The sequence below is a fragment of the Prinia subflava genome (assembly GCF_021018805.1).
Source record: "Prinia subflava isolate CZ2003 ecotype Zambia chromosome W unlocalized genomic scaffold, Cam_Psub_1.2 scaffold_2cwr_NEW, whole genome shotgun sequence".
Taxonomy (NCBI): Eukaryota; Metazoa; Chordata; class Aves; order Passeriformes; family Cisticolidae; genus Prinia; species Prinia subflava.
The window spans coordinates 63,003-86,530 of NW_026960607.1; the positions used below are offsets into that span (position 1 = coordinate 63,003).

The following is a 23,528-nucleotide window of genomic DNA, read 5'->3' on the forward strand; positions in this document are numbered from 1 at the left end:
TATTAACTCCCACTTGAATTGTTCCATTAGATTCCCACCGCAAAATCTTCAGCTTTCTTTTGGTCTTTTCCCTTCGCTTTATCCAATTGTTTGTGCAGGATAGCATTTTAGACATGTAGTATTTTAGGCTGGAAGGTCTCTTCCACTGGAAATTTAAATAGATTGTACCGCAGGAAAATATCTCACAGCAAGCAGGTGTTGCATGCTACAGGGAGTGCAGTGTTTGTCTGAGTCCAAATTATTACTAAAGATTTGTATGAACATTAAGTAACAGAAAAAATATTTAGGAAAATGTTGGAGTCTATGTTTCTATGGATCTTCTACAGAGAGTGAGAAGTGCAGGGATTGAATTAAAACGTAAAGTGCAGGGATTGAATTAAGATCTTTAGAAAAATTAGAATATATAAAGCTACATGCACATAAAGTAGAAATCTAAGCTTCAGTTTTAAGCTTCACATGCTCTAAGTGCTTAATTGTTAGTGTAGAAGTACAGAGCTTCAGGCCTAGTGATAGAGTTTAGACATAACAAAAATAGAGTACTGTTTATAATTTTTAGGATGAATTTTGCACAAATAAGATAAAGTTTTTTACGTATGTTGAGATAGAGTTTTTTACATAACAAGATAGAATTTTTACACACAATAAGATAGAATTTTTACGTTAGCAAGATGGAGTTTTTGCACTGATAGATATGCTATATGCATAGGTTTTTGATACTGCTTTTCGTAGTTTTTCATAGTTTTTACGAATTTAGAGAACTGCACCTAGATTGGGTAGTGTGTAGATAAAGATATGAATATGCATTTGTAACTTATGGATAAAAAGCTAATAGATAAAAAATATGGATAAAAAGCAGAGAGAGTGTCAACTCACTGGAACTACTAAATCATGGGGACACTAAAAACATTGCTTGTAGATCTCTGGTGTTGACTCAGTCAGTAGAAACTCATGAAGAGACTTACACAGACATAAAGCAGTCAACATCAGAGTCATTTCTTACGCTTTTAGATTGCCTAATAGATGTCATAGATACACAATGCAAGGATGACCCGGTATGTCTTTATATGAAAAATTTCTGTCCGGCATCTCTTCTGGGCTTCTTCAGTCCAGTTGCAGGGAAAACAGTCACCACCAAAGAGAACAACACCTAACTTGTAGTTTGATTCATACAGAAATACATTACAATATGAAGCACAATCACAATGGGGAGTAGAATAGAAATGGATTTTTAATTAATTTGTTATATATGTATGTTTAAGTTATATTTTAGTAATCTGTCAATATTAAGATAAACTCCTGTATGGTTAAGTATAGGTTAAGTATTGCTCAGTTAAATTATGTTTTGTTAAATTCGGTTAAGTTTAGGCTCTGTTAAGTTTAAGTTACTTTTAAGTTTTGGTAAGTTTAAGTTTTATAAAATTTAGATAATATTAAGTCTATATTCTATTAAGGTTTTTATCGCATATGAGTTTTGTTAAGATTTATTCATATTGAGTTTAAGTATTGTTTGATTTTAAGAAAATATGCTCATCTTATTTGTAAATTTAAATTAGTTCTAGAGATAAGATACTTCACGGGATCAGCAGTGATGAAACATTGGGGAACACCTATTAGTGGATGAAAGAAGATGGATTTTTCTATATCCTTGATTTCATGAAAGGTTTTATCAATAGCTGCAATTTCACAAATCCACGTTAGGGTTGTTGTTGGTTGTGAGCTGTTTTGGTGAAGTTCCTTTTTTGTAAATTGTACGTTATAGTTTAGAAAGGTGTCATTTCAAGTTTCTAAGATGATTAGTGTTGATATATTAATTATTTAATGTGAATTTGCTAACTTTGCTTATTTGCAGTAGATTTTTAATGTGCTTTAGTATCCTTCTTCTAAAGACACGTCATTTCAAGCTCTTTCCTTTATTTTTAATTGTTTAAGTATTTCATAACTGCTACTATTAAGATCTTTGTTTTAGGAATGTGTTAAAGGACCTCACTCCAGTTTAGAGCCTGAGCCCTGGCCAAGCCCTGACTCTATCTAGATGGATGTTCTGCCAAAAGCTCAGATGGTTTCTGCTTCAAAAAATAAATTCAAGCCATTTTGACTTGACAATTTGACCCTGTAAAATGACAGCTGAACCAATTTTCAGAGTGGACCCGAGCATCTTGCCTGGGAAAGGTGGTCTCAGTCCTCACTGAAAAAAGGTTCGAAAAGCTGTCTGCAGACTCTGAGATGATGGCACAATATTTTAGTAATTAATAATCATTTGATTATGTTACTATTGAAAAGTCATCAATTATGCCTGTTCTTAATTGTTGTACCTGAATTTTCCTGATTTCTGTCAGTTCTTAACAAAGTTATGCATTTGTTTAGAGTACATGTGCACTTATGTAATATTTGCATCAATCATAAATATTGCCCAGTCTACCAGCTGGTGCAACTCCCTGTATCTACAGGAGCTGTCAATTCATGAGAATTGAGAAGTACAAAATATCCATCAGTCAGTGGATGTTCTTTAAGTGCAATTTTACACCAGTACAAACAGGGAAAATGTTTTTTTAGTTTAGAAATCCAGAAACAGGACAAATTGAAGGTACACATCCTCAACCTGGGGCAAAGGGCTTGCTTGTGTGTCTGCAGATTTGGAGCCCAGGTGAATTCTACCAAAGAATGTGACAGAGACATCAAGCACAGAAACACGCTGACCACTCCAAGAACAGAGGAGCAAGCACACAGACGTGAACTGCGCAGAGATTCCAATTTGCACCTGTTATCCTGTGCTTCAGTCAAAAAGACTTTGGACTTTGGGGATTTTAATGTGGGAATCTGTAGTAATGTAGAATTTCTGTTAGTAGATGTAGGGAACAATTGTATATTATCCTTTTGCCCTTTCGCTTTGCTTGCTTTTAGTAGCACAGATTTACCAGTTAGCCAAACCTAAAACGAATATAGATGATTAATAAGGCTGTTGAGAAATTCTACATGAGTCAACAAGGAGGGGGAGATGCTGGAGTCCATGTTTCCATGGATCCTCCACAGAGAGTGAGAAGTGCAGGGATTGAATTAAAACCTTTAGAAAAATTAGAATATATAAAGCTACACACACACATAAAGTAGAAATCTAAGCCTCAGTTTTAAGCTTCACATGCTCTAAGTGCTTAATTGTTAGTGTAGAAGTACAGAGCTTCAGGCCTAGTGATAGAGTTTAGACATAACAAAAATAGAGTACTGTTTATAATTTTTGGTATGAATTTTGCACAAATAAGATAAAGCTGTTTACGTACGTTGAGATAAAGTTTTTCACATAACAAGATAGAATTTTTACGCACAATAAGATAGAACTTTTACGCTAGCAAGATAGAGTTTTTGCACTGATAGATATGCTATATGCGTAGGTTTTTGATACTGCTTTTCGTAGTTTTTTGTAGTTTTACGAACTTAGAAAATTGTACCTAGATTGAGTAGTGTGTAGATAAAGATATGAATATGCATTTGTAACTTATGGATAAAAAGCCTCTAAGTTGGAAGTGGAGGTATCGATTGATCAACTCGATCTATCGATCCAACCTCCACCTTCTGCAGCCTCGGGAACGAGCCCTGCCAGGGAGCCGAATGGGATTCTAAAGGGACCATCTATTGTAGTCTTTCTCGTTCGGGATCAGGGCCCTGCGGTCCCGTCCCTTCCCTTTCCCCCTTGCGGCGCTTGCCCCGGAACTCTGTTCGGGGCTGCCAGGGACTCTGCGAAGGTTCGGGACCCCAGGACCCCTTCCTGTCCCTGCGATCCCTGCGGCCAGGAACTCTGTGTGGGTTCTGAACCTCGGGACCCTTTTCTTGCATTGTGCCCCCTCGGCCGGGAACCCTGTCCGAGATTCGGGATCTCAGGACCCCCTTCCTGCCAATGCGACCCTGCGGCCAGGAACCCTGCTTGAGGTCTGGAATTGAAGGTTGTTTTATCCTAAGGCTGGAATGTTATGTTTAACTCCATGTTAAGACTACTGTTTATTCTGGTATCTTATTTCTAAGACTTTATGCTTATAACCGATTGTAAGACTGTAAGACTGCTCATTTAGAACTCTCGCACCTTCAGATACATGCTTTCATGTAATAAACAACTTCGTGTAAGACCTTAAAATGTTCTTGGACCTTTAAGATCTATTAACCTGTAGAAACGGCCTTGGCAGGAAAATATTTCTTAGTTTTTATAACATTGATTCTTTAGTAGGCAACTTTCTTGGTTTATGAAGCAATTTAGCAAGTGCTGTGTTGTAAATTACAAAGTACAGTGCATAACACTCAGGGTAAGGGCAGTTTTGTTATTATGACTACCCAAGATCTGATAAACTACTATATCTGACTTTATAAACACTTTATTTAATATCACACTATCCCAAACACAAGAATGTTGTATAAAAGCAACTTGAGCAATTCAACATCCACTTTTTGCCATAAAAAAGAAATATTCTTTTGATTAGTTTCTATGAAGCATAATATCTGTAAAATAAACAAGATAATCCTTGTGTAAACAGCATAGGGTACATAGAGCACAAAAATGGATAGAGGCACAAAGAACATTCTTGGCTCTAAGGCCTGAAAGCAAATTTCCGCTTCATTTAATCTAGTTTAATAATAGTTTTAATTGTAGTATTTTTAAGTCACTGCAAAAAACTTTTCTAACCTTTTTTTTTTTTAATCTAGGTTTGTTTTGGGTTTTTTAAATTGAATCGATCCTCCTAGGTAGCATCCCCATGACTGCAATGAATCTGTGTGTTCATGTGCTACTTGAGACTTATCTTTAGATTTCAACGGTGGAGTTTTGCCTGACAACTCTTTTTCTGTTCTTCATATATCAAGGAAACAATATGTGGATCACCTGTCCTCAGAGTAAGTGTCTAGCTTATACTCCACTGTCAACACTTCTTAGTCCAAACAAGAAAAGCAGACAGTGTCCATAGACATAAATACAAGAAATACATTTGTCTCATACTCAGCTGTTCCCCTTCCACAAGCATTTCCTTCAAGTCAGATATAGCATATGGATTTTACTTTTTTTTTCCCATTATTGTAATCGACAGTTTTGAAGGCATAAATCTTTTAGATTTCTACAGTGACTGATATCTGAAATACTCCATGCAAATGTTACTTAGTGAAACTCCATGTGGCCAGATGGAATGAAGACACTTGCCTCCACAAATGAAATAAATCCTCCTTTTTAACCTCTCCAAAGTTCCAAGCTAGCTCAGGCCTTAGAAGGCTTTGGAGGAATATTTCATAGACAGGATAAAGGACCCAAAAGAGGCTCTGACCCTCAGCTGCAGTATAGATGTTTATTCCAGGTGGTATCCAGAGGGAAAGAGGGCATGCACAGAGGAACAGGGTCTTTTCTCAGCTCTTGCCAGGGAGGAGCAGTTTGGGACACAGCCAATAGGGTCAGAAAGGGAAGGAAGGGTCAAACTACATGGTACAAGCTCTAGGGGTCCCTGAGGGGGGAGAAACCATTCCCACAGGGGAATGTAACACACAAAGACAATGATCCATGAGAATCCCAAGGAAGCAGCATCAGATGTTTATCAAGAGCTGTATGGTTTGCAAATATTGCTAATCCTGCCAGATCCTCACGTCTTTTGAACTAGAACACTGGTTAAGATGCAAATACTGAAAGGAAATGTCTAGATCCTGTTTTGTGGGGGTTTTTTCAGATTTCTACATATATGTATACATGTATGTGTTTGTGTGTTTATTGGCTTGTATAGGATATAAACAATATTAAAATTTAAAGTCCTGGTTTCTTCTTATAAATAAGTTCATAGCATCCACCCTGTAAATATCAGATTTCCTTCTGACATCAGTCATGGGAAGGTGTACTGACAGTCACAGAATCACAGAATTACTAGGTTGGAAGAGACCTTCAAGATCATTAAGTCCAACCCATGCCCTAACACCTCAACTAAACCATGGCACTGAGTGCCACATCCAGTCTTTTTTTAAACACATAAGACAGTCAGGATTTTAAGTGGCCTGGAGGTCTTCCAGACCACTGGCAGAGAACCTATCTCCATACTCTCTTACATACTATCCAAAGGAAGAACCAATTCTTCACAAGGCACAAAAGTATTTTAACTCTTTTTTAAAAGACAGATAGGCATTGAGGTATTTGGGGGTTTTTATTTAGTTTACACTAACAGATGTTTTTTCTAAGTCTCCACTTATACATGATTTCTGATACACCCAGATTTACTCAGTGGCAGATTTCTAAGGAATCTGAGTAAGAAAAGGACATTAACTGCAGTCATTCTGGGTAGCACCATGCACACTCCTTCATCACGCAATGCTTTCTTAGCCATGCACCACCTACATGCAGTTTAGGGAAATGTCCTCCCCTGGCTTATCTTCCATTTTTCTTTATTCCCATGTCAACAAAATCGATACTTCCCATTTGCAACCCCCTGTTCAGTGGTTATTCTCTATTTAGAGTCAGTCTGATTGGCAAAAGTGACAAAATATCTCATGGAAATACCACGGTACTCCACCTTTGATATTGGTTGCACTTATGTCATTAGCACAGCAATCAGTGTGCTGTGTGGCAGTCAATACACATCATTACTCATTCTTAAACAAGTGTGCCCAGTTCAGCTTCAGTGTAAGACAAGCTGACCCACATACCGCAAATATTCACAGTGATTTTTAAGGGGCTTGCAAAAGGGAGCAGCTTTCTCTCACGTGGCTTTGCAGAGGAATTTCCAACCCACGGTGCCTTTAATCAGGATTAGGCGATAGCATCTGAAACACAGGCAGCTGGGGCTCCATTCTCTGCTCTCCTCAGCTGCAAAACTGTGTCAGTGAACTGATAACAGACAAGCACTTAAAAACCTATTGCAGGCACAAACTTCTCTCTTCAGGAGCATTCTTGGCAAGATGGGGCTAAACCCTTGCCCAGTATGCATGGCAATAGGACTCCCATTACCTACAGAGGTATTAGAAAAGTGTTCCCAGATGAAAGCCTTTATTCAATTTCAATTGTCCACTGAACAACAACAACATGAAGAGCAACATTGGTCCATTTGCTTCTGGGTCAAACAATACGACAACTGTTTAGCATTACATTTTTTCCCTGAGTCGCTGAAACTACTGTGGGAGTAGAGAAGTATTTACATCCAGAAAATCTGCATTCCTCAAAGCAGATGTTTTTAATTTTAATAACATTGGCCTATAGAAATGAATATCTGAAATTTTCTGATCACTGAGTGCATGTTGCTGTTTAGGAGTAACTGTCCATCATAGTGGGTTTGCAGAAAACATCAGGAGCAACCAGGAGAAATAAACTTCTACTAACTGTGCAACCCAATTAAACAATTCTGCTTTTTTTTTTTCTTTGAAAGCCACTTAAAATGTCCTCCTGTGCAGAATGACACTTTCTGCACTGTAGATGTGCCATATTATAAACCTATAGACCCATACGTGGAAAATTGCACATGTAAAATTTTTTGTAGTGTGTGCCTTTACTTTTCCACACATGCAGCCCAGATGTGTGCATGCACATATCACACAAAATGGGCATGTACTGTTTTTACAAGCTAGGACATATCTTTATGAATAGCTCACAAATGGAGTGAGGGGAAGCCCTTTGTGGACTCCAGGGTATGCAGGGCAGCGTTCCTAGACTCCAGGTTAAAAAAAGGTGTATATGCATGTACAGTACTCACTTTTCCTACTACTCTGTCCATGTTGCACGCTGCAGGCTAGTGTAGCTGTCCTTGAAGCGACTGCAAATAAGTGCTTGCAGTCCTTTAGTGCAACAGAATGGAGCTCAGTCCAGGCAGCTTTTCTCAGTGAAAAACAGTAAAACCAGCCTGCAGTGTGGTCTGCCTCCCTGGGCAAGACTGGTAATGATAGATAAGCTAATTTGACTATGTACAATTTTTTTCCACCAACAGTAGGCACATGCAAAACTTCAACTCATACAAATAGGTGCCACTCTGATGAAAAGTTGGCTGAAGCTGAACAACTTGTGCTGATGAAGTTTGTATTTGTGAGTTTTTGTGATCTGTCCTTTTCCCATGGATGTCTTTTGTAGATGTTGTTCCATACATTATTTGGATTGACATATCTGAACTTATTGTTCTACAACCTTTCTTAATAAAATCAGGTCTCTGAATCCACTTGCCTGCTTTATTAAAAAAAAAAAAAAACAATGGACACAAGGAAAAAAGCAGTGTTTTTATTTAGCTGTATGTGAGAAAAAAAAAACAACAACTTAGAGGACTTATTTGGAAACAATATGTTTAACTGCATATGCTGCATCTGCATTCTGCTTTCATAGCTGTTAGGCTTCAAGTGACCAGTCTCTTAGAGTGCTATATTGTGTGCATGTGTGTGTGCTGAGATAGGAAAAGATTAGCACTGTGCAATATTTGAAGCAAGTGTTTTAAAATCTACACTTCCAAATCTCTGCAGACCATCAGCAGACCACTGGACCTGCCAGCTATTTCTTGATCTCTAGGTGACTTAACCAGGATCTAGGTGCTCAGGGTAAGCAATATCAGGACTTGGTCATAAGAAAGAATGAAAACAAGGCATGGAGACATTTAAAAAATATGCTTAGCACCTGAGATGCAAATACGTTTGCATTATACAAAACAGTTTGAGGATGTATGGATGTTTTGGGGTTTTTTTTACAGTGGAACATGACTGAAAAAACATATTGGGTTTAAATCCTTTAAGTGCAGAACTTGCAGTTACTTCAAGGAACATTAGACTCCTTACCACTTGGAAATCCTCCCCCTGAAGTATGTATCTTTATTTTCACATGCAAATCATTCCTAAAAATAAGACTCCCTTCAAAACTAAAGCTGTAGTTTAGCTTTAAGGATGCATCAATTATCTCAAACCTTAATAGTATTAGAGTAACTAGAAAGAAAACAACTTAATGTGCTCATTCTGAGATGGAAGGTGGAGCATTACTTCTGACTAAAAGTTTTGTGTATCAGCAAACTGTGAAAGAGTAATGCCAGTGGCACCATAAATAATCAAAGCATATCTGTGCAGTGGTCAGATGTAAACTCTTATGCCAGCATTGCTGCTGTGAAAATCTCAGGGAATTTTGTCATTGAACTGAGGGGCACAGGGTTGGATTTCTGTGTCTCAGGGAGGGCTGGGAGGGGGAATATGGGTTATTCTTTTCTGTGTATGTATCTTAAGATGTACCTGCAAAATAGATGAGTCATAAAACCGTTGAATCCTTGTGTTTTGCTGCTAAAGAGAATCCATAACAAGAGATTTATTGTCATATTTCCTTTTTGTGTTGCACTGTTCCCCTCCATCATAAAATATTCTTGTCGGTTTATAGCAAAGCAAATATAGCAGCTTGGTTCATAAACGCCAAATTCTTCTCTGTTACACTCCGGCTTTCAGACATAATCGAATTTGCTCTGATCTGTGCTGATGCCGCAGTAAGGAGACTTATCGAGACCTGGTGTGTGCAGAGGGGTCGTTGTGCAGTGACCGAGGTGGATCCTCACCAGCCCGCAAGGCTGCAGGAACCCGTCCAAGCAGTCCTAACTTTTATTCTTCCTGACGAAGATTTAAAGCAGCTCAGCACAGCAGTCAAACAAGAATAATCAGCTGTGGAAAGCATAACAAATCATAAGAGTAGCTTAACAGAGAGAGAGAGAGGGAGCGAGTGCCGCAGATCAAACCCACTGCTCGGAGTGCCCTGCCTGGGGACGGGCGGGCCGCCTGCCTGGTCCCTGACCCCGTGATGAGGGGGCAAGGCGGCGTCGGGGAAAATCCCTTCTGCTGAGGGGAAGCTCGTGGCTTCTGAAGTTTGTGGCTGCAGAACAGACGTTGAAAAAAAATTTTAAAAAATAAGCATTTAGCCGGGGAGATTCCGTGTAAATTTTTAGTTTTGACCGAAATCGTTTGCTCAGCGGCTCCCGCGGGCGGTCCCGCTCAATTCCCAGCGCAGGGAAAGGTGTCTGCGGGGCTGTACGGCGGAGGCGGGAAGGGAGGGGCGGACGGGGGGCTGGCAAGGGAAACTCGCCCCAGCGTGCAGGTAGCCACAAGCCAGGCTGTAATTACAAAGCAAACAAGGGTGAAATATTGAATTGGCCTCGCCCGTGACAAGATCTGCGCTTTTTGCCGCCAATTTGTTTGTGGAGCTTTATTTAAAGGCGCTTGATTGAGGAAACGTTGAAAATAGCAGTTAGGGTTTCCCTAATTATACCTCTAGAGGAAAGCAGTGGCATTCAGGGGGCTACAGCGAGAGGAGGGGAAGCTCTTAACCCTTTCCAGCCGCCCCCAGCCCGCTGGGGCCGCTCCCGTAGGGTGCGATGGGAGGGGGCCAGCCCTCCGCCCCGCGGCCTTTGGTGTTTCCAGCACCGGCGGGACGGGCGCCGGCGGCCCCGCCCGGGCAGTGCCGAGGCAGGCTGAGCATCCCCGGGGCTCCCGGAGGAGCATCCCACCGCCCCTTCGATGTACTGGGTCGGATCGCCGTGTGGCTACGGGCTGATGCTTCAACCCAGTATCCCAAGCTACGGGCTGGTGCTTCAACCCAGTATCCCAAAGGCGGGCCGGGAAAAAAAATTAAAAATGTCCCTTGGAAATCCCGAAGACAGGGAACGCATTGAACTAATAACGAGATACGTCACACCATCACGCATTCCGCGATGGCCTGTGACACTCCTTTCCTTCTATCCATGGCTCCCATTTCTGTTGCTGTGTGAGCCTGCCCCCACACTCATTCTCGCAACCTCGCACACGCTACGTGCTCAATTAGCCCCGGTCTGAGCCCCGTATTACACACGAACGGGATCCCCGGAAAAAATACGGATAATATTTTGAAAGGCGCTAATGCCTGTGAGGGAATGTGGATAGTAGTCCTCTCCTGCAGGCTGCTTTCTCGAAGTTCTAACACTTGAACGACATTGATATCTCCCCGTTCTCGATTTAATAGATCAACTTCAGCTCCGAACAATGGAGCTTTGCAATGAGTTGCCTGCAGCCTGTAGGGCCATGGGATCTTTCCTAGAGCATTTGATCGCCCCTCTTCCCGGTCACCGCACCAGCTTCTGCTCACACATGAACCTCAGCCTGTTGATTATATATATATGTGTGTGTGTGCGTGTATTTATATATGTGTATATATATACACACCTGGACAGGGATCAAAATAAATTTTTAGGGAATGCCTAATAAAAAGTGAGCATTGTCTCTCCCTAGAGGAAAGAAAAGGTGAACTGCAGAAAAACGAAAAACAAAGTGTTGACTTAGTAAAATAAGTTCTGCAGGGTGATATAAAGTATTTATTTTTGTTGTCACATTTACACCCACTCCTTTTGGCCGTGGCTCCATTTCCCTCCAGGTCTCGGGAGGTACATGACACTCACTTCTCCATTTTCTGTCTTCTTAACTTTCCTGAAAAGAAGAGTAAATATTTTTTTTCCATCTAAAGCGCATCAAATAAACATTTTGTATATCCACGGATGGGCTGTATCATCTGTATGAACAAATTACGGTACGCGGCCGTGCGTTTCTGGTAAAATCTCCTGTATTCTGTTTACATTATGCCATTTCTCTTTGTAATTATTTTATTTTAATTTTATGTCACTTTTAACACAAGCCAGACAGTTTTCCCTCCGTATTTTGTACACAATGCACTCTTTCTCGATAAGATGTTCTGTCCTATCTTTTCGCTTTTTTCTTTTTAAAAATGTTTATAGTTCCCCACGAGCAATTCTCCAATATTTCACTCTTGCATTTTAAGGACTTGTCCCTGTCTTGCTTTATTTGTTTGTGTGAAATTTAGTTTGAAAGGAGATCAGAGAGAGCAGGAAGAGTTTGTAATAAGAGAATGACCAAGTGACCTAAAGGCTGATTATATGTCATTAACTGGAGACTTGGTGTATCCAAATTACCAAAAAGACCTCACTCAGCCAGATCAATTACACCGAGATACACATATAGGAATTGCGGTACGGGCTGATGCTTGCAACAATTGTGCAGCCGACATTTGTAGGACTCAGCTGCTGCATTTTCGGACGAGCCCTGTGCCGCAGCCGATCCCGGGCAAGCGGGAGCGGGGTGCAGTGCAGCAGGTATACTGGGCAGGGGACACCGGCAGTTCGCTGCCGATATTTTGGGGTGTGTAGTTAGGGCCAAATTGCAGCTAATTTTCACTGCTCCAGAGGGATTTTCCTCTTAAGCCAAGCGAGGTTACCTTTGATCTATGAAGGCTTCTTAAACCCCAGCCTCGTTAAATGGAGACTTTCCATGAAGAATGACAATAGAAGTGTTGATTTTTGTTAACCTAAACACAAACGATGCCAGCCTAGCCTTCTTCTTCCTCCACCGTCTGAACTTCAGATGCTGGACAACAAAATATTCTTTAATGAAGGCAATTACATTCACGAGCTATTTCATCAGTCGAGCTCAAGAGCAATTTGAGATGTTCTTTCCCGGGTATACAAACAAATACTACATGTAAAAACAGCGTGTTTGTCTGTATGCATGTGCGTGTTTATACATGCGTGCGTGTAGAGGAGATGCATATAACAATTCCAATAAATAGAGACACGCTGCGTTCACTGCAGAATTTTGTAGGGTCTTTATTACCATTCTTCTGACAAAGAAGGGGTCTTGGTTGGAATCCTTTATGTTTTTCTTTTCTTTCCCTGATTCCTGTCCAGGGTCTAAATGCAACTCTGGATACTCAGTCACAAATACAAGCAATCCTCAAATAATTGCTTGCACATGCAGTGGTAAAACGCGTAGGGTCCCGCGCTTACTACCAATCGTTGCAATTTACAAAATGGTCAGTGTCTTGGGTTTTTCTCAAGCCTGAATGGTTTTTTTTTTCTTTTTTGTATACACAACAGCTGCAAGATTATCATGCCTGAAATATGTGGGCGTTCACTGCCGATAACAGTAACATAGACCAGGGTTCCTCCACCTCCAAGGGCAGCGATTAATTCGGGCCTGCTGGGCCTGATCCCGTCCTCTGCCCTGGGCGCTGAAATACAGGTTGCGTGAGGACAAGAGAGGGTGCAAGCCAGGCCCATTAGGCACAAGTCCTTTTCATTAACCCGCACTGACAGGTTGACCTCCAAATCATATTTCTCCGTGCCTCTTTTCAAAAAATCCCTTTTCTTGCATGTTTCTGTTCTTTCACAAACTCCTAAGCAATGCCCCAGATATATGATGCCTCGCATCCCTGGGACACGGGATTCTCCAGCATTCCCAAATCCATCCGAGAATGGTCCCCCTTTCTGATACGTTTGGTCCCGGGTCAATGACATCATGCACTCTATAAATTCAAACCCATCTCAGCTTTTCAAGCCGTGCACCGGGCGGTTCAGCGATGCGGTGGGCAACCGGAGAAAGGAGAAGGAATCGGCACCCCGGTACTTAGGGAGCTGTGGGAAGGAGAGACGCCGAGGCGGCTGCCTGGCCAGGGCAGCTCCTCAAAAGCAAAGGATGGGGTGCCCTTGGGGTCCTTTCGTGTGTCTGATTATTTCTTTGCTTTAATGAAAATTATGGAGGGAGATCCCGGTGCTGCTGCATGGAGCAGAGATGAGTACGACTGGCGTCGGTACCGGGCACCTCAGTGATGACTGCGGCTCCCCCCGCTGCCCTGTCCCCATAATCGTCCCACCGATTTTGGACTCCCCTCAAAAGAAAGATCTTGTAAAAAAGCAAATGATCGGGCTTGCTGCCCAGGCACCGGTGAGGCTCCTCTCTGCCCCTGGCTTGCTCCTTACAGGGCTTGGCCTGGTGTGGCCCCAGTGTTTCCAGTCAGCCAGCCCGGGAGTCCCCAGCAGATAGGGGTTTCCGACCACCCAGCGTCGGCATCTCTTCCCCGTTTCCATACGGTTTTCCCCGACTGATTCAGAGAAATTAGCTTAATTTGCAATTTAGCTTAATTCACAGAAGTCTGGGGGGGGGGGGATGGGTGAGCACAGCTCTATTGCTCTGTTTTCCCGACTCCCACCCTAGTCTTGGCCCGGAGGAGAGAAGTGACCTGGCGATAAGCGGCCCGGAGGCGACTGAGCGCCGGGCCAGGGCAGCGGGTGGTCCCAGCGGTGCTGAGCTCAGGGCCCCGCTCCCCGGGCAGCGGGGCACCCACCGGGGGGCAAGGGCAGCCCTTCCGCTCGGCCCTGCAGAGGGCTCCGGGGCTGGAGGGGCAACAATCGCAGGGCACAACCTAACCGCGCAGCCCCACATACCGACTCCTGAAAAAAATAAAATAAATTTTTAAAAGCGGGTAGAGGAAGAGAAAACCAGCCTCGGCACAGTGTCCACCAAAATTTCTTTATTATAGCAAGCTGGGAGAGTCCTGTTTGGCAGCAGAGCCCAGATAAATAGCCGCCTAACATGCAATTATTTTGGCAGGGAAATAAAGTGACATAAGACAAGGGTTTCTTTTTCTTTTCTTTTTTGTTGTTTTTTTTCCTTGGTTTTTTTTTTTCACCATATGATTTGTGCACAAAAAAAAATCTAATCAAATCAATAAGTGTAAGATTGGCAAAATGCTGGTGCTTCTTAGCGGACTTTGAGCATAGTATTGGGAAAGGTACTTTGAGCTGCAGCATTTTTTAACATGTGGAGCAAACAGAAAAGGCTACAACCCATGATCGGAAATCCTGAGTATTTAAAAGCTGAGGGAGGACAAGAGAGTTGCATTTGCTCTAAAACTCGCTTTATAAAACCCATAAATAACTGTCAGGATAAGAGGAAAACATACATATGTATAAGATCCTTCTGGGTGCTTTATCTAGAGATCCTCTTTCTCCAAAGTTAATTAGGAAGTCATGATGCTAGCTTTAGAGACTGGTGTTCTAATCGATATCTCCTGTATATTTTATTACTTTTTCTCTGTCTCATGTTTTCTGTTTCCTTCATCATTGGAGATGTTATCAGAGTGGCCATAGTGTCCTGTCGCAGAGACTGTCACAGTTGCAGTCTAACCTGCAGTGTATCGGAAAGCTCGTACACAAACAGGGAGAGTGTAAAGAAACACACTCCCATTTGCAAGCCAATATAACTTTCCGGCCTTGACAGTGTCCACTTCTTTTTCCCATCAAGAATAAATCGCAGCAAAACAAAGCTGCAGAACCACTGCAGAAACTGGGTGGATTTGCAGGCTGCGTCCTGCAGACATCTCATCCCAAGCTGCGGGGGCACGCTGCCTGGCCACTCCAGGGCTCTGCCTGCACTGCCTTCCTTACATTTAAAAATCCTCACTGCAAACACATTCTTTCCTTGGGATAGCACAATATATACAAATGTGCTTGTGCATATACAGATATAGATATCCATCAGCTGGTTACAAGCATGTGTGTGTACGTATAAGATATATGTGTATATACATCAATTCTACATCTGGACTAGTTTTTCACTTTCCTACTCAGTTTATACCCAGACGCTCACGCATATGTGTATATGTTTAGAAAAACTTAAACCTGCATGTCTGTGCTCCGTGCACATCTCTCTAGGTCCAACTCTGGCTAGCCGCCGGATACCGTCGGCAGCCCTCTCCACGTCGGGACCGCCCGAGCTCAGCCTGCCTCTTCTCCCCGGGCTTTGAGTTGATTTTCGCCCTCTTCCCAGCACCCAGCGCTTCCCCCGAGGTACTTCCCACCACCTCTGCAGAGGGGCCGGAGAGTGCATTAAGCTGCTGCAGTAATTGGACCACAGTTCTTGCTGCCTTCTTTCGCAGACTCCTCCATCTCTCTCTTTCTTTAATTTATGACCTCTCAGCTCCTGTTGACAGTTTTCCGCACTGCTTATATTGAAGAACTGCATTTCAATATACGCCAAATCAGTCTAGGCGTCAGCCAGCACAAATAAGGATGGGTATTTGGTATTTCGCAGCTATTTAGTAGTGCTCGGCTCCATTTGAGGATGACAACAAATGCACCTCACCTCCGAGTTATTAATGAATCACAGCTTGAGATACATTTTTCTTTTGTAATATCTTCAAGCTCACTAAAGCAAAGCACCTAAATAGCTACAGGAGATTTCCTCCTTGGCCTGGCCGTTAAGCAAATATTTAACTACTCCCTTTCGATAACTAAACCTGCTTTCCGCAGATACTGGTCGTTTTTTTATTGCAAAAGCAGGAATGCTGAGAAATATTTAAATATTTGTTAGTAAAAGCTAGAAAATTAGCTCGAAACACCCTGTAAAAAATATTCGGTTACTTACCGATCATACCAGTCCAAGAAGCATGAAACCGATTTCAGGCGCTTGAGTCACTCGGGTGAACGCTGGTGGAGGTGCATAGGCGCAGGCAGTAAGCTGGAAAAGAATCAGTTAGAGTCGGACTTATTTGTTAATGTCTCAAAACAATTCTTTCAAAACCATCCCAGTCCAAGCCTCGAGCGCTCCTCTCCCTCGGTCCGTCAGCGGGCACGCAGCCGGAGCCAGCTCATGCTACCCCAGGTGGCAAGCAGGGTGACAGGCAAGGCAGAGCAGCTTCGCCTCCCTCCTCACGGAAACTAGCGATCTTGTGGTGTGTATTAACCAGCAATAAGAGTATAAATCGGGGCTCTGCTGGGGCATGCCTGTCGCGATCAGGCACCGATGAAGCGCTCTACGAAGTGGTTTTGTTCCTCTACCGGACCGGCACAAAGTACTTTGCCAAAGCAACCTCAGAGCCTATCAAGCTCTTACATAGATTTTTTTTCCAAGAAACTTCTTGGATCCATACTGTACCTGGTTTGAGATTATCCGATATTTAAGTTTTAATGACTTTGGGGGGGGGGGTGTTGTTGTTTGGGTTTTTCAAAAAATTTTAATGCAGATTTTACTGTAAGGCATCTGCTAAACACTTGCATTAACCTCTGCCTCCATGATAATTTTCCCCCCCTTGTTTTAATTACATTAGGGATGCGGAGGGGCAGCCAATCCTAAAAGAGGAGCTCGGCAATTAGCACAGCGAACATCAAAAAGTTTTATTGCGGAGGGCGGCGGGCTCCGCCCCCGCCCTGGCCATTGGCGACCGCCGCTTCTGACGACATATATTAACCCAAGCGGCCCTAAACATGTATCTGTACGTGGAGATCGGGCCGGGAAGCCCTGACAGTGCCCCGCGCCGCGCCGAGCCCCGCTGCCGCCGCCGCCGCGCCCTCCCGAGCGGCGCGGATGCCACAGAGGCGCGCCGGGGCGGGCAGAGATGCGAGCGCCCGCCCAGCACTGACGGCCCCGCCGCCGCGCAGGGCAGAGCCAGGGCCGCCCGCCCCGAGCCGGGGGCGCATGAAGGGGGGCCGCGTGTAAGTACCAGCCGGCCGGGCCGCGGAGGACTTGGCGAGAGCGGAGGGAAGCAAGAAGCAAGGAAGATCCCAGGTTGGGAACCCAAGACATTTTGTTTTGGTCGACATCTCTTCATAGCTTGTTTTGTTTGTTTGTTTGTTTTCCTGTGCGCGCTTCCTCGAAGACCCGGCCCCGGGCGAGGAGGAGGAGGAGGTGGAGGTGGAGGCACAACGCATGAGCGGCGGGGGCGCCCGGGGAGGGGGGGTCGCTCGGGCACCCGCGGGGACTTTGCAGCAGCGCCCTATGGAGACGCAGCGGGCAGAGGGGCAGTGCTGAGGGGTGAACGGCGGGCAGCATCTCCCGCCGCTGCGACGGGGGGGGAGGGGAAACCTTTGTTTTGGGGCCCGGGGGGCGGGGTGGGGTGCTCTAGGGAGCGGGGATGAGTCTAGTGGGCGGCTTCCCCCACCACCCGGTGGTGCACCATGAGGGCTACCCTTTCGCTGCCGCCGCCGCTGCCGCCGCCGCCGCCGCCACACGCTGTGGCCACGAGGAGAACACCTACTTCCACGGCTGGCTCATCAGCAGCCACCCGGAGATGTCCCCCCCCGACTACAGCATGGCTCTGTCCTACAGCCCCGAGTACGCCAACGGGGCGCCGGGCATGGACCACTCCCATTACGGGGGGGTGCCGCCCGGGAACGGCCCGCCCGGGCTCGGGGGGCCCCGGCCGGTGAAACGCAGGGGCACGGCGAACCGCAAGGAGCGGCGCAGGACTCAGAGCATCAACAGCGCTTTCGCGGAGCTGAGGGAGTGCATTCCCAACGTGCCCGCCGACACCAAGCTCTCCAAGATCAAAACCCTTCGTCTGGCCACCAGCTACATCGCCTACCTCATGGACCTGCTGGCGAAGGACGACCAGAACGGGGAGGCGGAGGCTTTCAAGGCAGAGATCAAGAAGACAGACGTGAAGGAAGAGAAGCGGAAGAAAGAGCTGGTCAGTGCTACGGGATGGGGCGAGATGGGGCGGGGGAGCCGCGGAGGGGAGGCTGCTCGGATCGTGCGCTGGCGCCCCATCCGAGCGCACCCGGCTTCTCGCTGGGCAGAGTCGCCGGGGCATGGCCATGGGGGACACCTCGGTCCCACTGGTCCCTGGCCGTAGCTGAGGGCCAATAGCGGGACCGTGCATAGCCGCGAGCGGCCGTCGGCGTCCGGATCCGACCCGGCGGCTGAGAGCAGCCGCGGGGAAAAGGCTGCCGCATTAGGGCCCCCCGGGGAGGTTATTCCTGGGCTGCTGCTCGTCCCGTATCCCAAACCGTGATCTCGCAAGAGGCAAGCCTCTGCTCTCTTAAATGAAAATCTGGAGGCATGATTACCTGCTAAATCCAGCCCAGCTTTAAGCCCTCGGCAAGTACGAGGTTTGCCGCGAGAGGCTTTCCTGCCTCTGCACTCGGCGCTTCAACTTTTTTGATTTTTAATGCGAGAGTCGGTTTAGGCGAGGCAGCGCAAGCCGAATTTCGTGTAGGCCCCATGGCGTGCTCGCGTGTGATTGATCCCCGCACATGTTAGTGGCCGCAAGTCCGATGTTTTACCCCGCTACGTGCCAGTGCCTAGCTTCTCCCTGCAATCAGGGAGGGGATGGTTTAAGGGGGTCTTATCGTAATCCCCGTGGATGGCTGGCGCCTCTCAGCCTCCCAGCCCCGCGCTCTGGCCGCGACAGAGCAGCGGGGTGGCACGGAGCGGGAACCGCTCTCCGCCGGCGTCCACGGGAGGTCGCGCACGACGCGAGGCCGCTCCCACGGGCGGCGGCTTCGCCCGCGGCGAGATCCCGAGGAGGTCCCCGTTATGTCTCTTGAAGCCCGCAGGCCTCGATGAGCTGGGGTCTCCTCGTAGTTTTCGATCTCGAAGCAGAGCAGATGAGACCTAGAAAGGAGAGGAATATATCTAACCTTTTTTTTCTCTCTTCTCCCCTTTCTGTTTCTCCCTTCGCATCCTGTCTCCCAAGAACGAAATCTTGAAAAGCACAGTTAGCAGCAACGATAAGAAAACCAAAGGGAGGACTGGCTGGCCGCAACATGTCTGGGCTTTGGAGCTCAAGCAGTGAGCACGGCAGAACTGGAGGAGCCGTCCTCTTAGTCTCGGTAGTGAGCTCTCCTCTGAGGACTCTTTGTGTTTGGAATCATCCAGTTTATTTATGTGCAATTTCTCCCCCAACCCCCCAAAATGTGGATATTTGAAGGAGAGGGAAAAAACATTCCATATATGAAGAGGAAACTCCAGCTTGATAAGGGGTAATGTCTCTAAATGTTTTGTGAATGTTATTTGCTGTGTATAAAACACGTGGGGAAAACAGAACCATAGAGAAGGAAAAATCATCCCTCCTTGGCATTAGTGAGTATGTGAAGTGTATCTTTAATACTTGGCCTTTTGGATATAAATATTCATGGGATTATAAAGCTATATTTCAACAGAAGCAGCTGCACCAATTTTTCGATTGACTCGGTATTTAGTGTTGTAATTTTGTTGTGGTCGTTCGGTATTTGAAGATGTTTTCAACAGTTACTGGTTATGTGCACTTCCGTCCGTAAGGGAAAAAGTGAAATCTAATTAATATTGAAGGTGTAAACGTTGTAAGTACTCAATAAACCACTGTGTGTGTTTTTCACAAAACAAAAGGAAAAAAAAGGAAAAAAAAGAAAATCCAAATCTTTTTATGTTTTATACCTCAAAATGTTTTGAATAACAACGTTGTTTATGGCTTTTTTTTCATAATATTTAAAATATTCGGAAGTAAACTAAATTATAAAGACGGGTCCTAATTTTATTTTTAAACAAGTGACTGAATGAAAGGAGGGGTAGAGGGAGGGATCTCTCAGCCCCGTGAGTGTTGAACAGAAACCGGCAGTTCATCTGAATAGGAATTTCTTGTGGTGGTGTTCTCCATGCAGGAGACCTACTGCGAACGGGAAATGGACAAGGGTGCAAACCCCGGGCGGGTCAGGAGGAGCAGAGATGCGCGGTTTTAGTGCCGCCGGAGCCCGGGCGGCGGTGCCAGGCGCGGGCCCGCAGCGGGGCCGGAGGCAGGCGAGGGAGGCTGGTGGGCTTTGCTCGGAGTGATTGTGTAGCAGGTAATTTTACGTCAAGGAAGAAAGAGCGAACAAGGCAAAGGGATTTGCGGGGGTCGGGGGGGGGGGGGGGTGTGGGGGTGGAGGTTGTGCTGTAGGGAATATGTAAGAATTACAATGAGCTACGGTGAACTTAATATTAACTTTATGGTTCCTAAAACTCTCCTGGGTTGCACGTTTCCAGTACGCCACAACGAGTATAATTATTTTTAACCTTTCTTATCCAGCTGCAGACTGCAGCAGCCCATGCTCTGTCTCTTTAGTACGTTCATTGCTTCCCCAACAGGATCTCTCTTCCCTTAAATATTTCGCCCTGTGTATCGACTCCTTTACAAGGGTCCCGTTGCCAGTCTGATGATTTTTCTGCTCCCCAGTACCAGGGCGAGCTGCAGAGTCCAATGCTGGGAAATGCTTGACATCCTTCTGTATTGTAGTCAGGCAAGGAAAAAATTTATATTCACTAAAGGAAGCTGGTCTAGTTATTTTTTGTCCATTCCTGATTAAGGGCAAGGTTTTCCACCTTTTCCATAATAAAATTAGGGCTCGTGTTTTAAACTTTTATGTAAATCACCTCAAACCAAGCTGGCTCTATCTCCAGGTCCAGGGCTGCATACCTGCCGGCCTTCCCGTGCTACCGCGCCTCAGGAAGTGGTTCCCAACGAGACCCAGCAGTAAGCGTAGGTAGATGTGCAATTGCCCATAAAAAGATAAGGGAGCCCCTGCGCCGTTTCGCCGCCCCTGCTGACAGTGGGGAGGTTGCGGGGTTACAACAACCAGACTAAAGTGATGTGCCCTCCCTCCCGTCGGGTCAGGCAGCCCGGCTCTGCTCTCCGGCGTGAGTCTGTGTTTACAGATACTTGCCTCTGTTTATAACACTTGGAGAGAAGAATCTGCCCCCTTGTTTGCTTTTCCTTGCCTATTAGTTGCCCAGATGATGAACTGGAGCTTCACGCACTCTGCGTTCCCTGCTCAAACATTTTAATTTTTTTTTTTTATTTTTAGCGGCACAGGATAAAATAAAAGGGGTGAGGGTTGGCTGCGAATGCTGCGGTGGGGCACATCACGGGCAGCCTCTCTGCAGATACTGTGTCTTCCCTCGACCGAGTCAGCGGGTTGCAGCTCCTCCGGGGGATGGGCGGTAGGACCGGCGGGCGGCTTCGATATCCAATCTCCGAATCGCCTGTCTAATATTTCCCCATGAATAGTTTTCCGGTTTTGTAAAGTCAGTTTATCAGAACCGAGAGCCCCTCTGAATCCGCTAAGAAAGATCTCTTTTAATTGCTCACTAACGAGGATGTTGCTATTTTCTCGGGAGCAACCATTCCAGCAGCTAAATCACAGGACCCCCTAGACAGACCAGAGCCCACAAAAATGTAGGTTTTGAGGTTAAAAGCTAAATGGGGAAGCAGAAGGTAAATTGATGGTAGATGTGGATGTCAGTGCCCTGGCCTCAGCTCTCTGCCGGCGGAACCAAGGCCTGATAACAGCGGAGCGCTGCGCTCCACATCCTTCCCGCACCTGGGGGCATCGGCAGCCCGTCGATCTGTCCGGTAATTCCTCGAGGCCAAAACATTTTCGAGAGCTTTTACCGAGGTTAAAGGCACGTAAGAGGACGCATAACAGGCTTTCCCACTCTGCAACTTTTCTCTGTGGGTGCAGGAAGGAAGGGAGAAGGGAGGGCAGGGTGGAGAGCAGCCGGATGGCTGAAGCCCTGACCCTCAGATTGACTCACGGATCCGTGTTTTATGCTTGTAGCCTCGTTTCATGGCTAAGGGAGCGAGGCCCTCTGCTCTCTCTCAAGAGAACACAGCATTTTTAATTTTTTCTCCCCTTAAAAAGGAAGAGCAACAAAACTCCCCCGGGTGACGTCCCGCCTCCCCTTCCCTCCCAGGGAGCGGCCTCACGGTTCCCTGGGGTGCGGGCACGGCTGCACGCCTGAAACAGAGCGGTCGCTCCCTCGCACGGAGGCGAGGACCTCCCCAGCGGCTGCGTGTCCCCTGGGGGTCCCGAGGCAGACAGCAGCGTGGGTTTTTAGAGCTCGTCCGGATTTTGGAAAGCAGGGACGCAGCGAGGTGCCGGCTCTGTGCTCCGCTGCTTGGCAGCGTGCCTGTCAGCCGCTGGCAGTACTGAGTTTTGGGGGAGTCTGCAGCATGAGGGACCTCGCTGCTGTCGGATGTGTGTGCCATGCCTGCACTCCGGGAGGCAAAAGAGAAAAAAATGTGGCGGGGCTTTTTTTCCTTCGTTTTGCTTTGTGTTGTGGTCTGGGGATTTTATTTTTTCGCACATACTCCCCCTTTCCCTCGTGGTTCCCAGAAGCTCTTCTTTGCCTCAAAAGATTATTGCAATAATTATTTCTCGTTTGATATCTTTGTCGAAGAGGTGCAGCGGGGCCTCTTGGCCAAGCCAGACTCCCCCAGAACAAGCGCCGGGCCATATGCGGGATATAAACAGGACTAGGGGATGCCGTGGAGACAGCATGAATTTGAAAGGTGGGCAAGGAGGTGGAGAGAGAAGCTAAATAATAAAACCTCTCAGCAAAATATCCTCCTTTTTCGCTTGGAAGCCTAACCTTAATCCTCCTTTTTCACACGTACTCGCCCAGCGACTCACAAATACCCCCAGAAGAAATCTCCAAGTAGCGATGGGAAGGAAACGCATTCTGCATGCCTACATACATAATCCTCTCTGCTGTAACGAGGGGCTTATCAATGTTTTATATATTTTTAATTTGGGATTTTTTTTCTGCGGGCCATGAAATATGTGCCTTTGCAAACCAGTTCCGATCTTTTCTATTTCCAGTTGGCCAATTACTGTTCAGCTGTTTCAGCTTGTCACATACAATGGAGAGTAAAACAGAGTTGTTATCCGAATTATATATTCATATAAATTCTAGCAAAGCCACGTGATGCGCCAAGCTAAGGGATTTCTGAGGTTCCCTGCACCTCCCTCTTCCCCTTCCAAACCAGCCTGGTGTGTGTCTCCCTCTTCCTCAGTTTTCCCTCCCCCCAACCCCATTTTCCTCTAGAAATACCATTGCTTTGATGATGCGATTTTAGAGCATTGATTACAAATTTATTCTCAGACACTATATAAGTCTTTATATCTGCTATTAGAGACATCTGGGAATGATTAGAGCCGTCCCTCCCCCGGCTCTGCTCCCTCTATCTTGCA

At 45.7% G+C, this 23,528-nt stretch overlaps 1 protein-coding gene and 1 long non-coding RNA gene across 2 annotated transcripts; one reads left to right on the forward strand and one right to left on the reverse strand.

Annotated features, from left to right (window-relative positions):
* Nucleotides 1-11,269: 11,269 nt before the first annotated feature.
* Nucleotides 11,270-17,328, reverse strand: LOC134564961 (uncharacterized). The gene is made up of 3 exons (XR_010083720.1): nt 16,699-17,328; nt 16,189-16,281; nt 11,270-11,400 (listed from the first exon to the last, which is right to left on the reverse strand). It is a non-coding gene; the product is annotated as an uncharacterized LOC134564961 (long non-coding RNA).
* Nucleotides 17,329-17,627: 299 nt separating this feature from the next.
* On the forward strand, nt 17,628-20,039 carry HAND2 (heart and neural crest derivatives expressed 2). Its single transcript, XM_063424273.1, has 2 exons — nt 17,628-18,229; nt 19,238-20,039. The coding sequence occupies exons 1-2, from the start codon at nt 17,675-17,677 to the stop codon at nt 19,334-19,336; spliced, it is 654 nt and encodes a 217-aa protein (XP_063280343.1). The 5' UTR covers nt 17,628-17,674; the 3' UTR covers nt 19,337-20,039.
* Nucleotides 20,040-23,528: the final 3,489 nt, after the last annotated feature.

Bases quoted from the DNA above. Each gene is read 5' to 3' on its own strand.
- HAND2 (XM_063424273.1), top strand. From the start codon at position 17,675: ATGAGTCTAGTGGGCGGCTTCCCCCACCACCCGGTGGTGCACCATGAG. The intron at 18,230-19,237 runs GTCAGTGCTACG...CTGTCTCCCAAG, and splicing joins AGAAGCGGAAGAAAGAGCTG to AACGAAATCTTGAAAAGCAC.